The sequence below is a fragment of the Ahaetulla prasina genome, chromosome 3 (assembly GCF_028640845.1).
Source record: "Ahaetulla prasina isolate Xishuangbanna chromosome 3, ASM2864084v1, whole genome shotgun sequence".
In the NCBI taxonomy this organism is placed as follows: domain Eukaryota; kingdom Metazoa; phylum Chordata; class Lepidosauria; order Squamata; family Colubridae; genus Ahaetulla; species Ahaetulla prasina.
Window position 1 is genome coordinate 65,163,002 of NC_080541.1, and position 13,623 is coordinate 65,176,624.

General features: G+C 36.5%; 1 protein-coding gene across 2 annotated transcripts in view; it reads right to left on the bottom strand.

Moving 5' to 3' along the window:
* The window catches only part of LOC131194873 (cadherin-19-like), a 93,594-nt gene that overhangs the window by 30,661 nt on the left and 49,310 nt on the right, over positions 1-13,623 (bottom strand). For both annotated transcript variants that reach the window (XM_058176426.1, XM_058176425.1), the window contains 3 exons: positions 9,784-9,885; positions 7,382-7,540; positions 2,607-2,791 (listed from right to left, as the gene is read on the bottom strand). In XM_058176426.1, coding sequence (XP_058032409.1) covers positions 2,607-2,791; positions 7,382-7,540; positions 9,784-9,885 — 446 coding nt within the window. The remainder of the gene's footprint in view (positions 1-2,606; positions 2,792-7,381; positions 7,541-9,783; positions 9,886-13,623) is intronic.

Here is a 13,623-nt window from a genome sequence, read left to right on the forward strand (position 1 = left end):
CTGAAACAGCAACATCTACGCTGGCTTGGGTATGTCATGAGAATGGCTGATGGTCAGATTCCAAAAGATCTCCTGTATGGAGAATTAGGGCAGGGAAAGCGCCTCAGAGGGAGATCACAGCTGCGATATAAGGATATCTGCAAGAGGGACCTAAGGGCCCTGGGAATGGACATTAACAACTGGGAAACCTTGACCTCTGATCGTTCAGCTTGGAGGCTAAAGATGCAGCATGGCCTTCTCCAATTCGAAGAGACTTTTGTTCGGCAGGCTGAGGCAAAGAGGCAGTCCAGGAACCAGCAAAATCTGGGGGCTGGGCAGGGGACAAAATGTATCTGCCCTCAGTGTGGAAGGGATTGCCACTCTCAAATTGGCCTTTTAGTCACACTAGATGTTGTTTTAGGATCTCTTTCCAGAGCAAGATACCATAGTCTTTTGAGACTGAAGGATGCCAGTGATCATCCTTTTCCAGTGATCTGATACCTTCCCTGGGTTTGCCATCCAAAGGAAAGAGAATCATCATGAACAAATCCCTCCAATGTTTCCCAGCCAGGAAGCATGGGAAGATAAGGAAGAACCACAATTGTGGAGAGATGGATCACTTATGGAATGGAATGGAATGAAATGAAATGGAATGGAACAGCCACAGCCATCTTGACATGACCAACTTTCAGATACCATCTTGCCATAGCCAACTCACTGCGGCCATCTCTTTGTGGCCAACTCAACATGGCTATCTCAGTGTGGCCATCTCGCCACAGCCAACTCATTGTAGATAACTTGCTGCAGGACAATTCCATGCAGTGCAATAAATATTGTCTGTCACTGTTTCTTCAACATTATCTACATTGACAAAAAATGGAAATAAGGTAGACAAAACAGTGGCAGATAACATTTGGCCTCTGGTGGCTCATACTGCTAAGACAGTCTGTTATTAACACAGCTGCTTGCAGTTACTGCAGGTTCAAGTCCCACCAGGCCCAAGGTTGACTCAGCTTTCCATCCTTTATAAGGTAGGTAAAATGAGGACCCAGATTGTTGGGGGCAATAAGTTGACTTTGTATATAAATATACAAATAGGATGAAGACTATTGCTTAACATAAGCAATAATGTAATGTATAATGTAATAATAATAATAATGTATAATGTAATAATGTAAGCCGCCCTGAGTCTTTGGAGAAGGGCGGGATATAAATGCAAATAAAAAAAGATATTGCATTGAGTTGTGCTGGATTGTCTGGTGGGAAGGTGTCCTATAGCAAGTTGGCCACAGTAAGTTGGCCGCAGCAAGATGGCCATGGTGAGATGATCTCAGCAAATTGAACTTCTGCAGGGAGACAGCAGAACACATAGTCTTTGCAATGAACAGGTATGATTATTCCATAAAAACAGAAGCAGCATTGGTTGCTTCCTTTTAATGTCATTTCATCCTGGGCTGCTGGATTGGGTCATAATGTTCTCTGCTGATTTCATTTACCTTTCTTCCAGTTGATCTAATGGTGGTCTGTAAAAATTACTATTGGTACTCTTGGTCATTGTTTCTTATTCTTTTTATCTAGCATATCTTTGCCCATCCTTGAACTTCCTACCTGACATCCATTTGATTTCTGCCCATTCTGTGTCCACTGTACGACACCCTTTTTAAGTACTTTGGTAGCAACACAGGCATGTCGGAAGGAAGTTGCGTAATTGCAATGAATGCTATTCCTTTACTTCTAAGAATCTGAACCATCAGTTCTCTGTTTCCCCAAAGTTTCTACGGGCCTACAGTGGAATGAAGGAATAATCTGTGTCTTTTGGATTGATACAATAAGGTGAGTAATGAATGGGAATGCTAGAGAATATATTAAAGGAGTGTAAAAGCATGCATGTGTGAAAACATTTTGGAAAGCAATGGAAAAGAATGGGGGCTATTGAGAAGAAAACAGTTCCTAAAAGATAGAGGCCGCCCGGTAAGACAGTGGTGGAATTCAGCCAGTTCTCACCACTTCGTGAGAACCAATTGTTAACTTTCTGAGCAGTTTGGCAAACTGGTTGTTGGAAGAAATCATTAGGGCAGAGAACCAGTTATTAAATTACTTGAATCCCACCACTGTGTTAAGGCTTGCCGTTCTTACACAGATTAGAAGGCTGAAATACAGGGACAGACTGATCATAGCTTGAAAAAGCTGTAGTCTGAGCACCAATCCAGCTTCATTGCCAAACCACTACAAACCAGACTGGAATTTTAAAAGCAACATGGGAAGTAAGTAGTTTACTATGCAGTGCAAAATTAGACTTAATAAGGACTGCTCAAAAGAGTTATCTCAAGTTAAGCCAAGAGAACACATTTCTTGAGACAATCTGAAACCAGCAGAGTTTAGCACAGAATATTTAACTTTCTCAGTCAAGAGTGATTAACACTGTTTATTCCTAGGTGTGCCACAAATTAACTGCCCATTTTATGAATACATTATATTGATTGTGCTAATGTAGGACAAAATCTTGGAAAAGAGGATGGAACAGCTTTTAGATTTATTACAACTTTTTCCCATCTGAACTTATAATGAGTAAAGCTGTTTGATTTTTGCCTGTTTCCCTGTTTGTAATGTAATGGATCACATCTCACCTTGTTCAATATGACAATTCCTTCCTGGGTGTCATTATTAGTAATGATACAAATGATATGGGGGTTATCTTCTTCTATTATATAATCCATAGCTGCATTGTCTCCTATGTCACTGTCATTTGCCATGATTTTGCCAAGGATGGTGCCCACAGGAGCTGCCTCGGATACATTCATTTCATATCGCTCTTAAAGAAAAGGCAATTATCAGTACAAGCCTGATTAAACGTTCATTGTTCATTTGACAGCAACAAAATGTAAATCGTGATCCTTTCTGAGAATCACATTGTTATGTAAAGAATAGTTGTAACAAATATTTCTTTGTTTGGGCTATTAGCTCATTGTCTTTAATAGCTTTTGACTGTTTAATTTAAGCATTCTTGAATTCCAAAAGAAGTAGCTGCACAGAGGTTTTTTTTTAAAGTATTACAATATAGAACTGCTAAATCTCATGCCTGAAGTTTTTCCTTTTAACTTGCCACATTTATATCATTGTTTATAGAATAGAATAGAATAGAATAGAATAGAATAGAATAGAATAGAATAGAATAGAATAGAATAGAATTTTTTTTATTGGCCAAGTGTGATTGGACACACAAGGAATTTGTCTTCGTGCATATGCTATTGGTCTCAGTGTACATAAAAGAAAAGATCATCAAGAATTCTAAGGTACACCACTTAATGATAGTCATAGGGTACAAATAAGCAACCAGGAATCAATCAATATCAATATAAATCATAAGGATACAAGCCACAAAGTTACAGTCATACAGTCATAAGTGGAAGGAGATGAGTGATGGGAACAATGAGAAGATTAATAGTAGCGCAGATTTAGTAATAGTTTGACAGTTTTGAGGGAATTATTTGTTTAGCAGAGGGATGGTGTTCAGGAAAAAAACTGTTCTTGTGTCTAGTAGTTCTGGTGTGCAGTGCTCTATCGTGTCGTTTTGAGGGTAGGAGTTGAAACAGCTTATGTCCAGGATGTGAGGGGTTTATAAATATTTTCACAATCCTCATTATTCTTTTATAATTAGAATAATACTAGCGAACAGTAGAACATCAAAATATATCAAAGTTCTTAAATTTAAATACTGATCAATTTGAAAACCCATTTCCCAAAGCAGATAAAATAAAGAAAATTCAACCAACTTTTCCCTGTTATCTCCATATTGTTGTCACCTTTTTTATTGACTCATATCAAGAGATTGTTGTCTCCTCTCCTCCCCCCTCCCCTGGAAGCTTTTTTCATATATCAGTCACATTAGTTATGCTTCTGCTACCAGAGCATGAGATGCCCTCAAAAGCCTTTTCTCCCCTTGCTTTTATCTGATTCTTTTTTCTCTTATTTTCTTTTCCTAATTGGGAAATGAAAATCCTGGTCTTCTGATGTGTCTCCTTCATTCAGAGCAACCAATAATAAATACATAAATAAGAACCGCAAAATCCAATATACATATTAAAATAAAAATAAAAACAAATACATTAAAGCAACTATAGTAAGGTTTCATCACATAAAAGTCTTCTGCTCTTACATATGCAAATCAAAATTCTTCTAAACTCTTTTATTTAAATTACCTTATAAATTTACTCATAACACATTAAGAACAGCGGCTCTCCCCTCTACCCTTTACTTAGTTACTTTGTTATGTAGCATTATTTGATTTTATTGCCTATTTTTAAAAATTTAATTTCAAAATGGAATTTTGTGGATAATTGGGAGCCAGCGTTTAAAGAAATTTATGTAACATGACTGTCTGGTTATTCGTGCTCATGTCTGGGGAAGTTTATGGGAATTCTCCTGAGATGGCTTGGAAAATAACACTACAAATTTGAGACCCTATCTCTGCTTTAACCCAAGGGGTGTTTTCATTTTCTTAAGTTAAAAATCTGTTGGATTGCTATGAACTGCTTTGCTTTCCATGTTATTCCATATTGGTTTATCACTTCACTACTTCATCTTCCTGGGATTTTTGTCCTTAGATAACTTCTATTTCAGCTCTTCAACAATATACACAACAATATTGTGTATATCATATAGCCAAACCTGTGTGGTAATTGTCCAGTAAAGGAAGACAGAAAAGGAGATAGCTTTAAAAATGAAGCAGAGAGGAAAATAATTCCTCTAGTATAACAATTCCTATTTTACAAAAATTCTGAGCTTCCAAGACTTTTTATACATGACAACTTGCTGCAACATTAGCATAAAATAACCAACATTTATTAAATTAAAGTTAGAAGCAGATTATTATGATTTATTTATTTAAATTTACTATATGTTCAACTTCAATGGAGTTGTCAGTTTTGGAAGGCAATTTTTTTTTTTTTGCTTCTTAACTGCCACATATTTTAGCTGGGGAAATTGGGAGTGGGTTGTTGTTGGAGCAGTAGAAAGTTAGTCATAACAATATAATAAATGCTAATAAATTGGAACTTTGAGGAACCTCAAGCCTCAGAGCTTTATTTCGTTGGGGGTGTTCCTTGAAACCCTGATAGGAGTTTTTAATGTTTTTAGAGATAGATGATGGCAAACAAATAGCAATAACAATACTTAGACTTATATCCCACTTCACAGTGCTTTACAGTCCTCTCTAAGTGGTTTACAGAGTCAGCATATTGCCCCCAACAATCTAGGTCCACTTACTACAATCTATTCTGTTTTATTGTTTTACTGTTTTTACAGTTTCATGATTGTTTTATTTGTTGGTTTTATTGCCAGCAATTGGCAGCTGGCTATTGCTCTGATTTGCTTAAGATGCATAGCCATATAAATATTTTTAAATAAATAATCAGTCAATCAATCTTGGGTCCCTTCTATGGAACCAGTGTGTTTTGTATTTATATAAATGCAGGTGATATATTTTTGTTTTTAACAAGGCTGGTACACCATGTGGATGCTACTTGGGAGAGACACATTGTATCTCCATTTTATTTATATTCTGGTAACTGTTAGGGTGGAATACCATGATCTACTTTATCTAAACTTTTTTCTAAAAATGATTAAGAAATTTCAGGTAGAATAATATACAGCTGCTTTCTCAATCCCAGTGCTAATTTAAACTTGAAATATTGGGTGAGGTACTTTCAGTTGTAGTAAGCTTAGTTGCCAGTAGAGGTCCTTCTCAGTTATTGCAAGATAGAGATTGGCAAGTACAAGCTTAGGAAATGTATGGAAGGATATTATCCAATATGTATTGATCTTAGAAGCATCTTCAGGTCATTTTTCTCATCAGAAAAGATCTCTAAATCTGCTTGTTTTTCCTTAAATTGTATTCTTAACTGATTTACTATTGGTTTTAATGGCAATGTTTAGCATTTATAGTTTGTATTGATTATATTGACTCATTTGAAATATGATTATAATTTAAAGATTTCATTTTTAAACATATTTCAGTGCATAAATAAAAAATGCAACACTGACAATGCCTATGGATACGATGACAGCTGTATTAAATTAATGACAGCTCTGTTTGTCCTAGGCAAGGATGAAAAAAAAAATCTTCCTAACTTCCTTATCCACTTATTATTATTATTATGGTTGGTTGCATAGTCAGCCAGATGTTTAGACTAGATTTGGCATTTCATCTACCTATCAAATTCTTCCCAGAGACCTGGAATAGGCAGATGCTGTTGTTTGATGGTGTTAAAGTATTGTTGCCGGATGTAAGTTGTTCCAAGAAAGCTGCCTTTTGCAATTCACTGATGGTGATATTGTCAATGGTAATGGTGTTCAGATGGGGCTCCAGATGTTTTGATTGTACCCAAGGCACTGTCACTATTGCTACTATCTTCGCTTTCTTTTGCTACAAATGCTTATATCTACCTGTATTTTCAGGTCTTTGTATTCTATTATTTTCTTGAGCTCATTCTCGCTATTCTGCTGTCTCCAAATACTGCCATGTCCAATAACCAGACTTTTTTGTCTTTCTTATTGACAATTGTTAAGTCTGGAGTTATGTGGCAGGTCCTTGTCTGTTTGAATTTAAAGTCCCAGAGCACTTTAATGTCTTCATTTCCTATTATTTGGTCTAACTACCCATCAGTTCTTGATTGAAGACAAATGATTATGGAAATAGAATATTTTAGAATATTTTGGAGTGGAGTGGAATAGAATAGAATAGAATAGAATAGAATAGAATAGAATAGAATAGAATAGAATAGAATAGAATAGAATAGAATAACAGAGTTGGAAGGGATCTTGGGGTCTTCTAGTCCAACCCCCTGCTTAGGCAGGAAACCCTACACCACTTCAGACAAATGGTTATCCAACATCTTCTTAAAAACTTCCAGTGTTGGAGCATTCCCAACTTCTGGAGGCAAGTTGTTCCATTAACCATTCTAATTGTCAGGAAATTTCTCCTTAGTTCTAAGTTGCTTCTCTCCTTCATTAGTTTCCAGCCATTGCTTCTTGTCCTACCCTCAGGTGCTTCGGAGAATAGCTTGACTCCCTCTTTTTTGTGGCAGCCACTGAGGTATTGGAACCCTGCTATCATGTGTCCCCTAGTCCTTCTTTTCATTAAACTAGACTTACCCAGTTCCTGGGCATGATATGATTATATTTATTATATTAAAAGTTATTCCAGAAATTATTGTTACATAGTATTTATATATCAGTACTAAGAATTCAGTGGCAAAACAAATTTGCTTAAGGTTCCTTGATGAGGGTAATCAATATAGACACAGTGTAATACTAGCTTTCAATTACTGTTAGCATACTAGGAATACAATATTTATGCATAGGTTTTCAAATGGTAAAAATGATGAAAATACATTCAACTTACTATGCTGAAAACGAGGAGGATTGTCATTAACATCAGAGAGATTAATAGTCACTGTTGTTGTACCTGAAGGTCCACCAATTTGTTCAACTGTAGCTTTGATAACAACAAAATACTTATCTTGGGTTTCTCTGTCCCCTGGATAAGCCGTTCTAACCACACCTATAAAATATAGAAGGAGCACAGAACAGCTATTTTGTGTCGAACAATAAACCAAGGACATGATCTGGATAATTCTTTTATACTGGAATTACAAAATAAATTTGTCAAAACTTGGATGAATCTTGTGAGAAGGAATAAAAAAGAAATAAAAATTATTATTATTATTATTATTATTATTATTATTATTATTATTATTATTATTATTATTATTATTATTATTATTATTATTATTTATTAAATTTTTATACCGCCCTTCTCCCGAAGGACTCAGGGCGGTTTACAGCCATAATAAGAAACAACAACAGTATACACATAAAACCATAATTTAAAAAACTTATTATACAAATGACCGAATTAAAACATTTAGAATAAAACCCCAATTTTAAAATGTTAAAACATTAAAACTAATTAAAATCCTATTAAAATTCTATGCCAGTCCTGCGCGAACAAACAAATAGGTCTTCAGTTCTCGGCGGAAAGTCCGAAGGTCCGGCAGTTACCGAAGTCCAGGGGGAAGTTCGTTCCAAAGGGTGGGAGCCCCCACAGAGAAGGCCCTCCCCCTGGGGGCCGCCAGCCGACATTGCTTGGTGGACGGCACCCTAAGGAGTCCCTCTCTGTGCGAGCGTACAGGGAGGCATTCGGTAACAGCAGGCAGTCCCGTAAGTACCCTGGCCCTAAGCCATGGAGCGCTTTAAAGGTAGTCACCAACACCTTGAAGTGCACCCAATAAATGTGGGTGCACAAAAGTGCACAAAATAAATCAAATTCTCTGACATTATTTTAATGGACTAAAGATTAAAACTGTTAGAAATAAAAATGAAGAATAGAAAGTTAGATTATTTGACCAAGGTTAAAATATATTGGGGGTTTTTTCCCTGATAACCTGTAATAGACTTTTGCTGAAATGACAATATTGTATGAATTTGTTTGTAAATAAGAGATGGGTCATGGGATGAAAATATTATTGTTTATACATTAAAAGGAAGTAAAATGTTACTAATATTGTTTATACCTTGTGGGAGTTACTTTTTTATGTATTTCTTTTTTTTTTTTTACTATAAACATTTCTTTCTTTCTTTCTTCTTTTTTCTTTGCACTTTTTATTTTCTCTCCACTCTTCTTTCTTTTGGTTTGCATCAGTTTTTACTATTGCTATTATAATCTTTAATAACATTATTATTATTTTTTTGTAAATAGAGAGACTAGCCATTGTGGATTAAATCAAAAATACAACTATTATAATTTGCTTCTTTCCAGTGGTCAACCAGATGAGATGTAAGAGCAAATAATAAATATAGTCAAATTTGGGTGGCTATGTTAATTTTATACATAAATTAAAAATTAATTAAATTAAATTAAAAATGATCAATCAATCATTCAATCAATATGATAATTATTAATAGCTTTATCCAACAGCTTTATCCAAACAATTGCCATATTTTTTGATTGTTAACTAAAATTGCCATATTTTAGTTAATTGTGTGCTGCCTGAATTTTCCCCCCATTTTTGTATGACCTGAATTTCTCCCATTGAGCTTCATTGAAGTTTATCTGAATTCTAATACCAAATAAAGAAGAAAAACCTGGCATATTCACTTTATTTTTTTACAGCTCTGTCCTCATTTAGCTTCTAAGATGCAGAGTTCCAAACATTATACTCTTTCCACAAATGTAAATTCCCCAGCACCTCAATATCTTGCTAGTTCTAATTTGCATTCTACACTATTATTTTGAAATGTCATGGTCACATAGCATTCCAAATACTCTTGCATTTTAAAAGGATCTGGATGATATTTATCAACCTCACTCTGTTAGAAACCAAATTTAAAACTTATAGTATAGGATATTTTGTTTTATAGTAAACTTACATCTCTGCCTGGAGAAAGAAATCAAATAATTTATTTTCAGTCTTATAATTTATTAAATAAGGGAGGAAAGTCAAAATGTTGTGATAGTGTACACGTGTTTACCCAAGGAAGATTGTTAGATTGAAACTAGTTCACAATAGCTCAAGCCCTTGATTCAGTAAATAATACTGTACATGTTGCTTTCCAATTTTCTAAATGAGATAGGTGGTACATAAATCAAATAAATAAATAATTAATAAATTATAATCTTACTTGAATTAAATCTCATTTATTTGCTTTTTGAAATAATCATAAAAATGAATCTAATAAAAATTATAGAGTACAATATACTTAAGTGGTTTATTGGTGATACTTAACTTACAAAAGAAACAATACCTGAAGTTGGTTCCACAGAAAAATAGGGCTGTTCTGGCAGAATACTGTAAATCAGACGAACACCTGTTGGGTATGTTGCCGTCACCTGAATGACTGAGGTACCTGAGAAAACATTGGATGAAAAATCCAGCTGTTATGAGAATATTGATTTTTGGACAGACTTGCTCCCCTCAGTTATGATATTTTGTTACATTTCTATTTATTCTATAACATTAGTCCTTTAAATGCTTTTTTTAGGCCAAACTGAGAAAAGACGAATATCCGCCCCCCCCTTTTTTTTCTTTTTTTTGGAAAAAATAATGTCACTAAGATCACGGTCTTAGTTCTAAAGATGTAAAATTCCTTTAGAATACAAAATATGGTCTGCAAAAGTGGCAGTCACTTGCTTAAATCCTTGGTGGAAGTCCTTATTTCATAAGTGATGAGGGAGTAGAATTTTTCTTTATTTGAAAGTAACCGCTGCCTTAATTTTATCCATTTTTTAGTGATGTACAAATGTTATAACTCCTGCCCTTTATTGAATTTCACATTGTGAATGGATAAAGAAGCTGATTTTGGTTGTCCATGACAGTAAGATGGAGTTTCTTTGTAACTATTTTATGTTCTGTATTTTTGCTTTTCTGTCAGGAATGAGGGCCATTATGGTCATAAAAACTGAACAATGTCGGGGATGCAATGATAGTTGGAATATAACAAGCTTTAAAGCTGCTTCACAAATCAATGTGCCACTCTTGGTTCTACAAATAAAGTAATGCGCCGCTTCATGACATTTGCTCTGTCTTTTCTGACAATTCTAGCAGTCAGAAAAAGCTTCCAATAAGATATGGAAAGAAGCTGGAATATACTTTGGTGCATTAGTCTCTTGGGAGCTTTGAGGAGACATAAAACACATTGAAGAGGTTGATAACATTTGGTGGACTGAGGCAAAGCTGTGCATCCGCACCTGGGCAGATAAATAAATCCATTTAGAAGCATCACCTATAGATACAGTGACCATATTTTCTTGGAAAACATAAAAGGATGAAGCTGAAAAGGGGGCAAATCCGAAAGACATTCACAACAGAGGTAGGTTTCAGCAGGTTCTGACCAGTTCTGGAGAACTGGTAGCAGAAATTTTGAGTAGTTCAGAGAACCGATAGTAACAATTCTGACTGGCCGCACCCCCATCTATTCTCTGCCTCCCAAGTCCCAGCTGATTGGGAGGAAATGGGGATTTTGCAGTAACCTTCCCCCTACCACGCCCACCAAGCCATGCCCACCAAGCCACACCACGCCCATCAAGACACACCCACAGAACCGGTAGTAAAAAAATTTGAAACCCACCACTGGTTCATGAGGATAAACATATTGCTTACTATTTATAATAATTGTTTTTTATATTTATAAATTTAATTTACAAAGACAATTTAATAGCAAAATTTAAAAAAAAACTTTAGAATTTTCTGATAAAAATACCTAAAATGAAACAGTAAATGTAACTTTATGTTAAAAAGATTTCCCCAATTTCCTCACCCACCCACCCACATTAATGTATAAGACTGGGTATTAAGTGTACCATTTTACAGTAAAAGTTAAATGACCAAAACATTTGCCAAGGTCGAAAGTGACTGTTTGAAAAATAAAGAAATCTAAAGGACAGTTTTCTGAAATAAAGATCTGCCCTTTTTATTATAAAGGATGAATTGTTACAGTACCTATAAGAGGGCAGAACAGCCTTTTCATGTAACTGAATATAAGACACCAGCTCCAGTTAAGCCTTTTTCAAGGCACGTGTTTGAGATGGGAATCCTGATGGATTCTGTTTCTCTATCTATGCTATATCCTACTTTCATGCCTTGGATGTCACTATCTTAAACAGTACAGTACAGTCTAAACTTGGCAAGTTTAAGACTTGAGAACTTCAACTTCCAGCATGGTTGTCTGAGGAATTCTGGGATTTGAAGTCTACAAGTTTTAAAGTTGCCAAGGCTGGATAGACCTGGTCTAGTCCTACTCACATTTGCCTAAATCATCTTATTTTATCTACATAGTGGGGAAATTATTTTTAATTTAATGAGAACATATCTCCTTATGAGCCAGGTTTTAATTTAAGACTAACAACAGAATATGACAATTAATCATAAATGGGAAAGCTGACTATATCTGTCATTGGAGACCCTTTGCAATAAATAAATTAGCAAAGATACTTGAATTTCATTCAGATTTACTATTATTCTCCACGGAAGTAGTAAACCTGACGGAATTCAGGTTAAACAACTTAAACTGATGTTGTCAGTAATTTTAATACTGATATTAACATTTATTGTCTATCCCTATCGTTCCTTAGTTTTGGCTTGTTTAAAATTATGTTTTATTCCACTCCAGCCTGAATGTCTATACATTTTATAAATCAGTAAAATGAAGAAAAAATGGATACAAAATGGTCAAGCTGCTAAGGCATACTTTTCCCCTTCCTCCCCTATATTATTTATGCATTAAAGGTATGTATGTATGTATGTATTTTATTTATTTATTTAATTATTTATTTATTTATTTATTTATTTTGTCATAACAATATATATAAGTATCATACAAAAAAAGATTATATAGTATATAAACATATATGTGAGTAAATATTAGGAGGTATAAGCATATATATATATATATATATAAGAAGAAGAAAAACAACAGGACAGGAACGGTAGGCACGTTTGTGCTCTTATGCACGCCCCTTATGGTCCTCTTAGGAATGGGGTAAGGTCAATATTAGAAAGTTTTTGGTCAAAGCTTTTGGGATTATGGGAAGAGACCACAGAGTCAGGTAAAGTATTCCAAGCACTGATGATTCTGTTACAGAAGTCATATTTTCTGCAATCTAGATTAAAGCGGTGTGTGTGTATGTGTGTGTGTGTGTGTGTGTGTGTATATACATACATCTGCTTTTGAAAGTATACATGCTCATGTGTATGCATGTTTGTTTACTTATTTACTTACTTATTACTTATTGTTTGTTTGTGATCTTATTCAGGGGGGTTCCGCGGACCTTATAGGCATTACGGAGACCTGGTTGGGCACGGAAGGGGGTGTGCCCCTCGTGGAGATGTGCCCGCTGGGTTTCCGTGCATTCCATCAACCGAGGGCCCAGGGTAGGGGTGGTGGGGTGGCGGTTGTGATTAGAGAGAGTCTAGAGCCGAGGGAGACCACTGTGCCTCAGATTGCCGGGTGCGAATCCCTCTTTGTGAGATGGGGTCATAGGTGTCAGATGGGTTTGCTGATCGCGTACCTGGCTCCTTGCTACGTGACAGCTGCCCTGCCCGAGCTCCTGGAGGTGCTGGCCGGGTGGCAGTTGAGACCCCAGCCTTTTAGTATTGGGGCACTTTACCTGCCCCTCTTCCGCCCCGTCATCGACAGCGGCTCGGGAGTTCACGGCTTCCATGACGGCCTTGGACCTGACCCAGGTAATTGATGGCCCTACTCACATTGGGGGTGGCACTCTGGACCTGATTTTTCTCTCTGGTCAGTGGTTGAGAGATCTGGACTTAAAGGAAATAGTCACTGAACCTTTGTCATGGTCAGATCACTCTCTTCTTCGCCTGGACTTTCTGACCGCCATTCACCACCGCAGGGAGACGGAGCCGATACGTTGGTTCCGTCCCAGGCGCCTGATGGACCCGGATGGGTTCCGGACGGAGCTTGGGCCATTTCCTGAGGGTCTGGCTCACGGCTCGGCCGAGGAACTTGTTGCGGCCTGGGAACGGGCCGCGGCGGGGGCCTTAGACCGTGTCGTGCCTTTGCGGCCTCTGACCCGGCGCAGGGCCCACCCGGCCCCTTGGTTCTCCGAGGAGCTGAGGGGGATGAAGC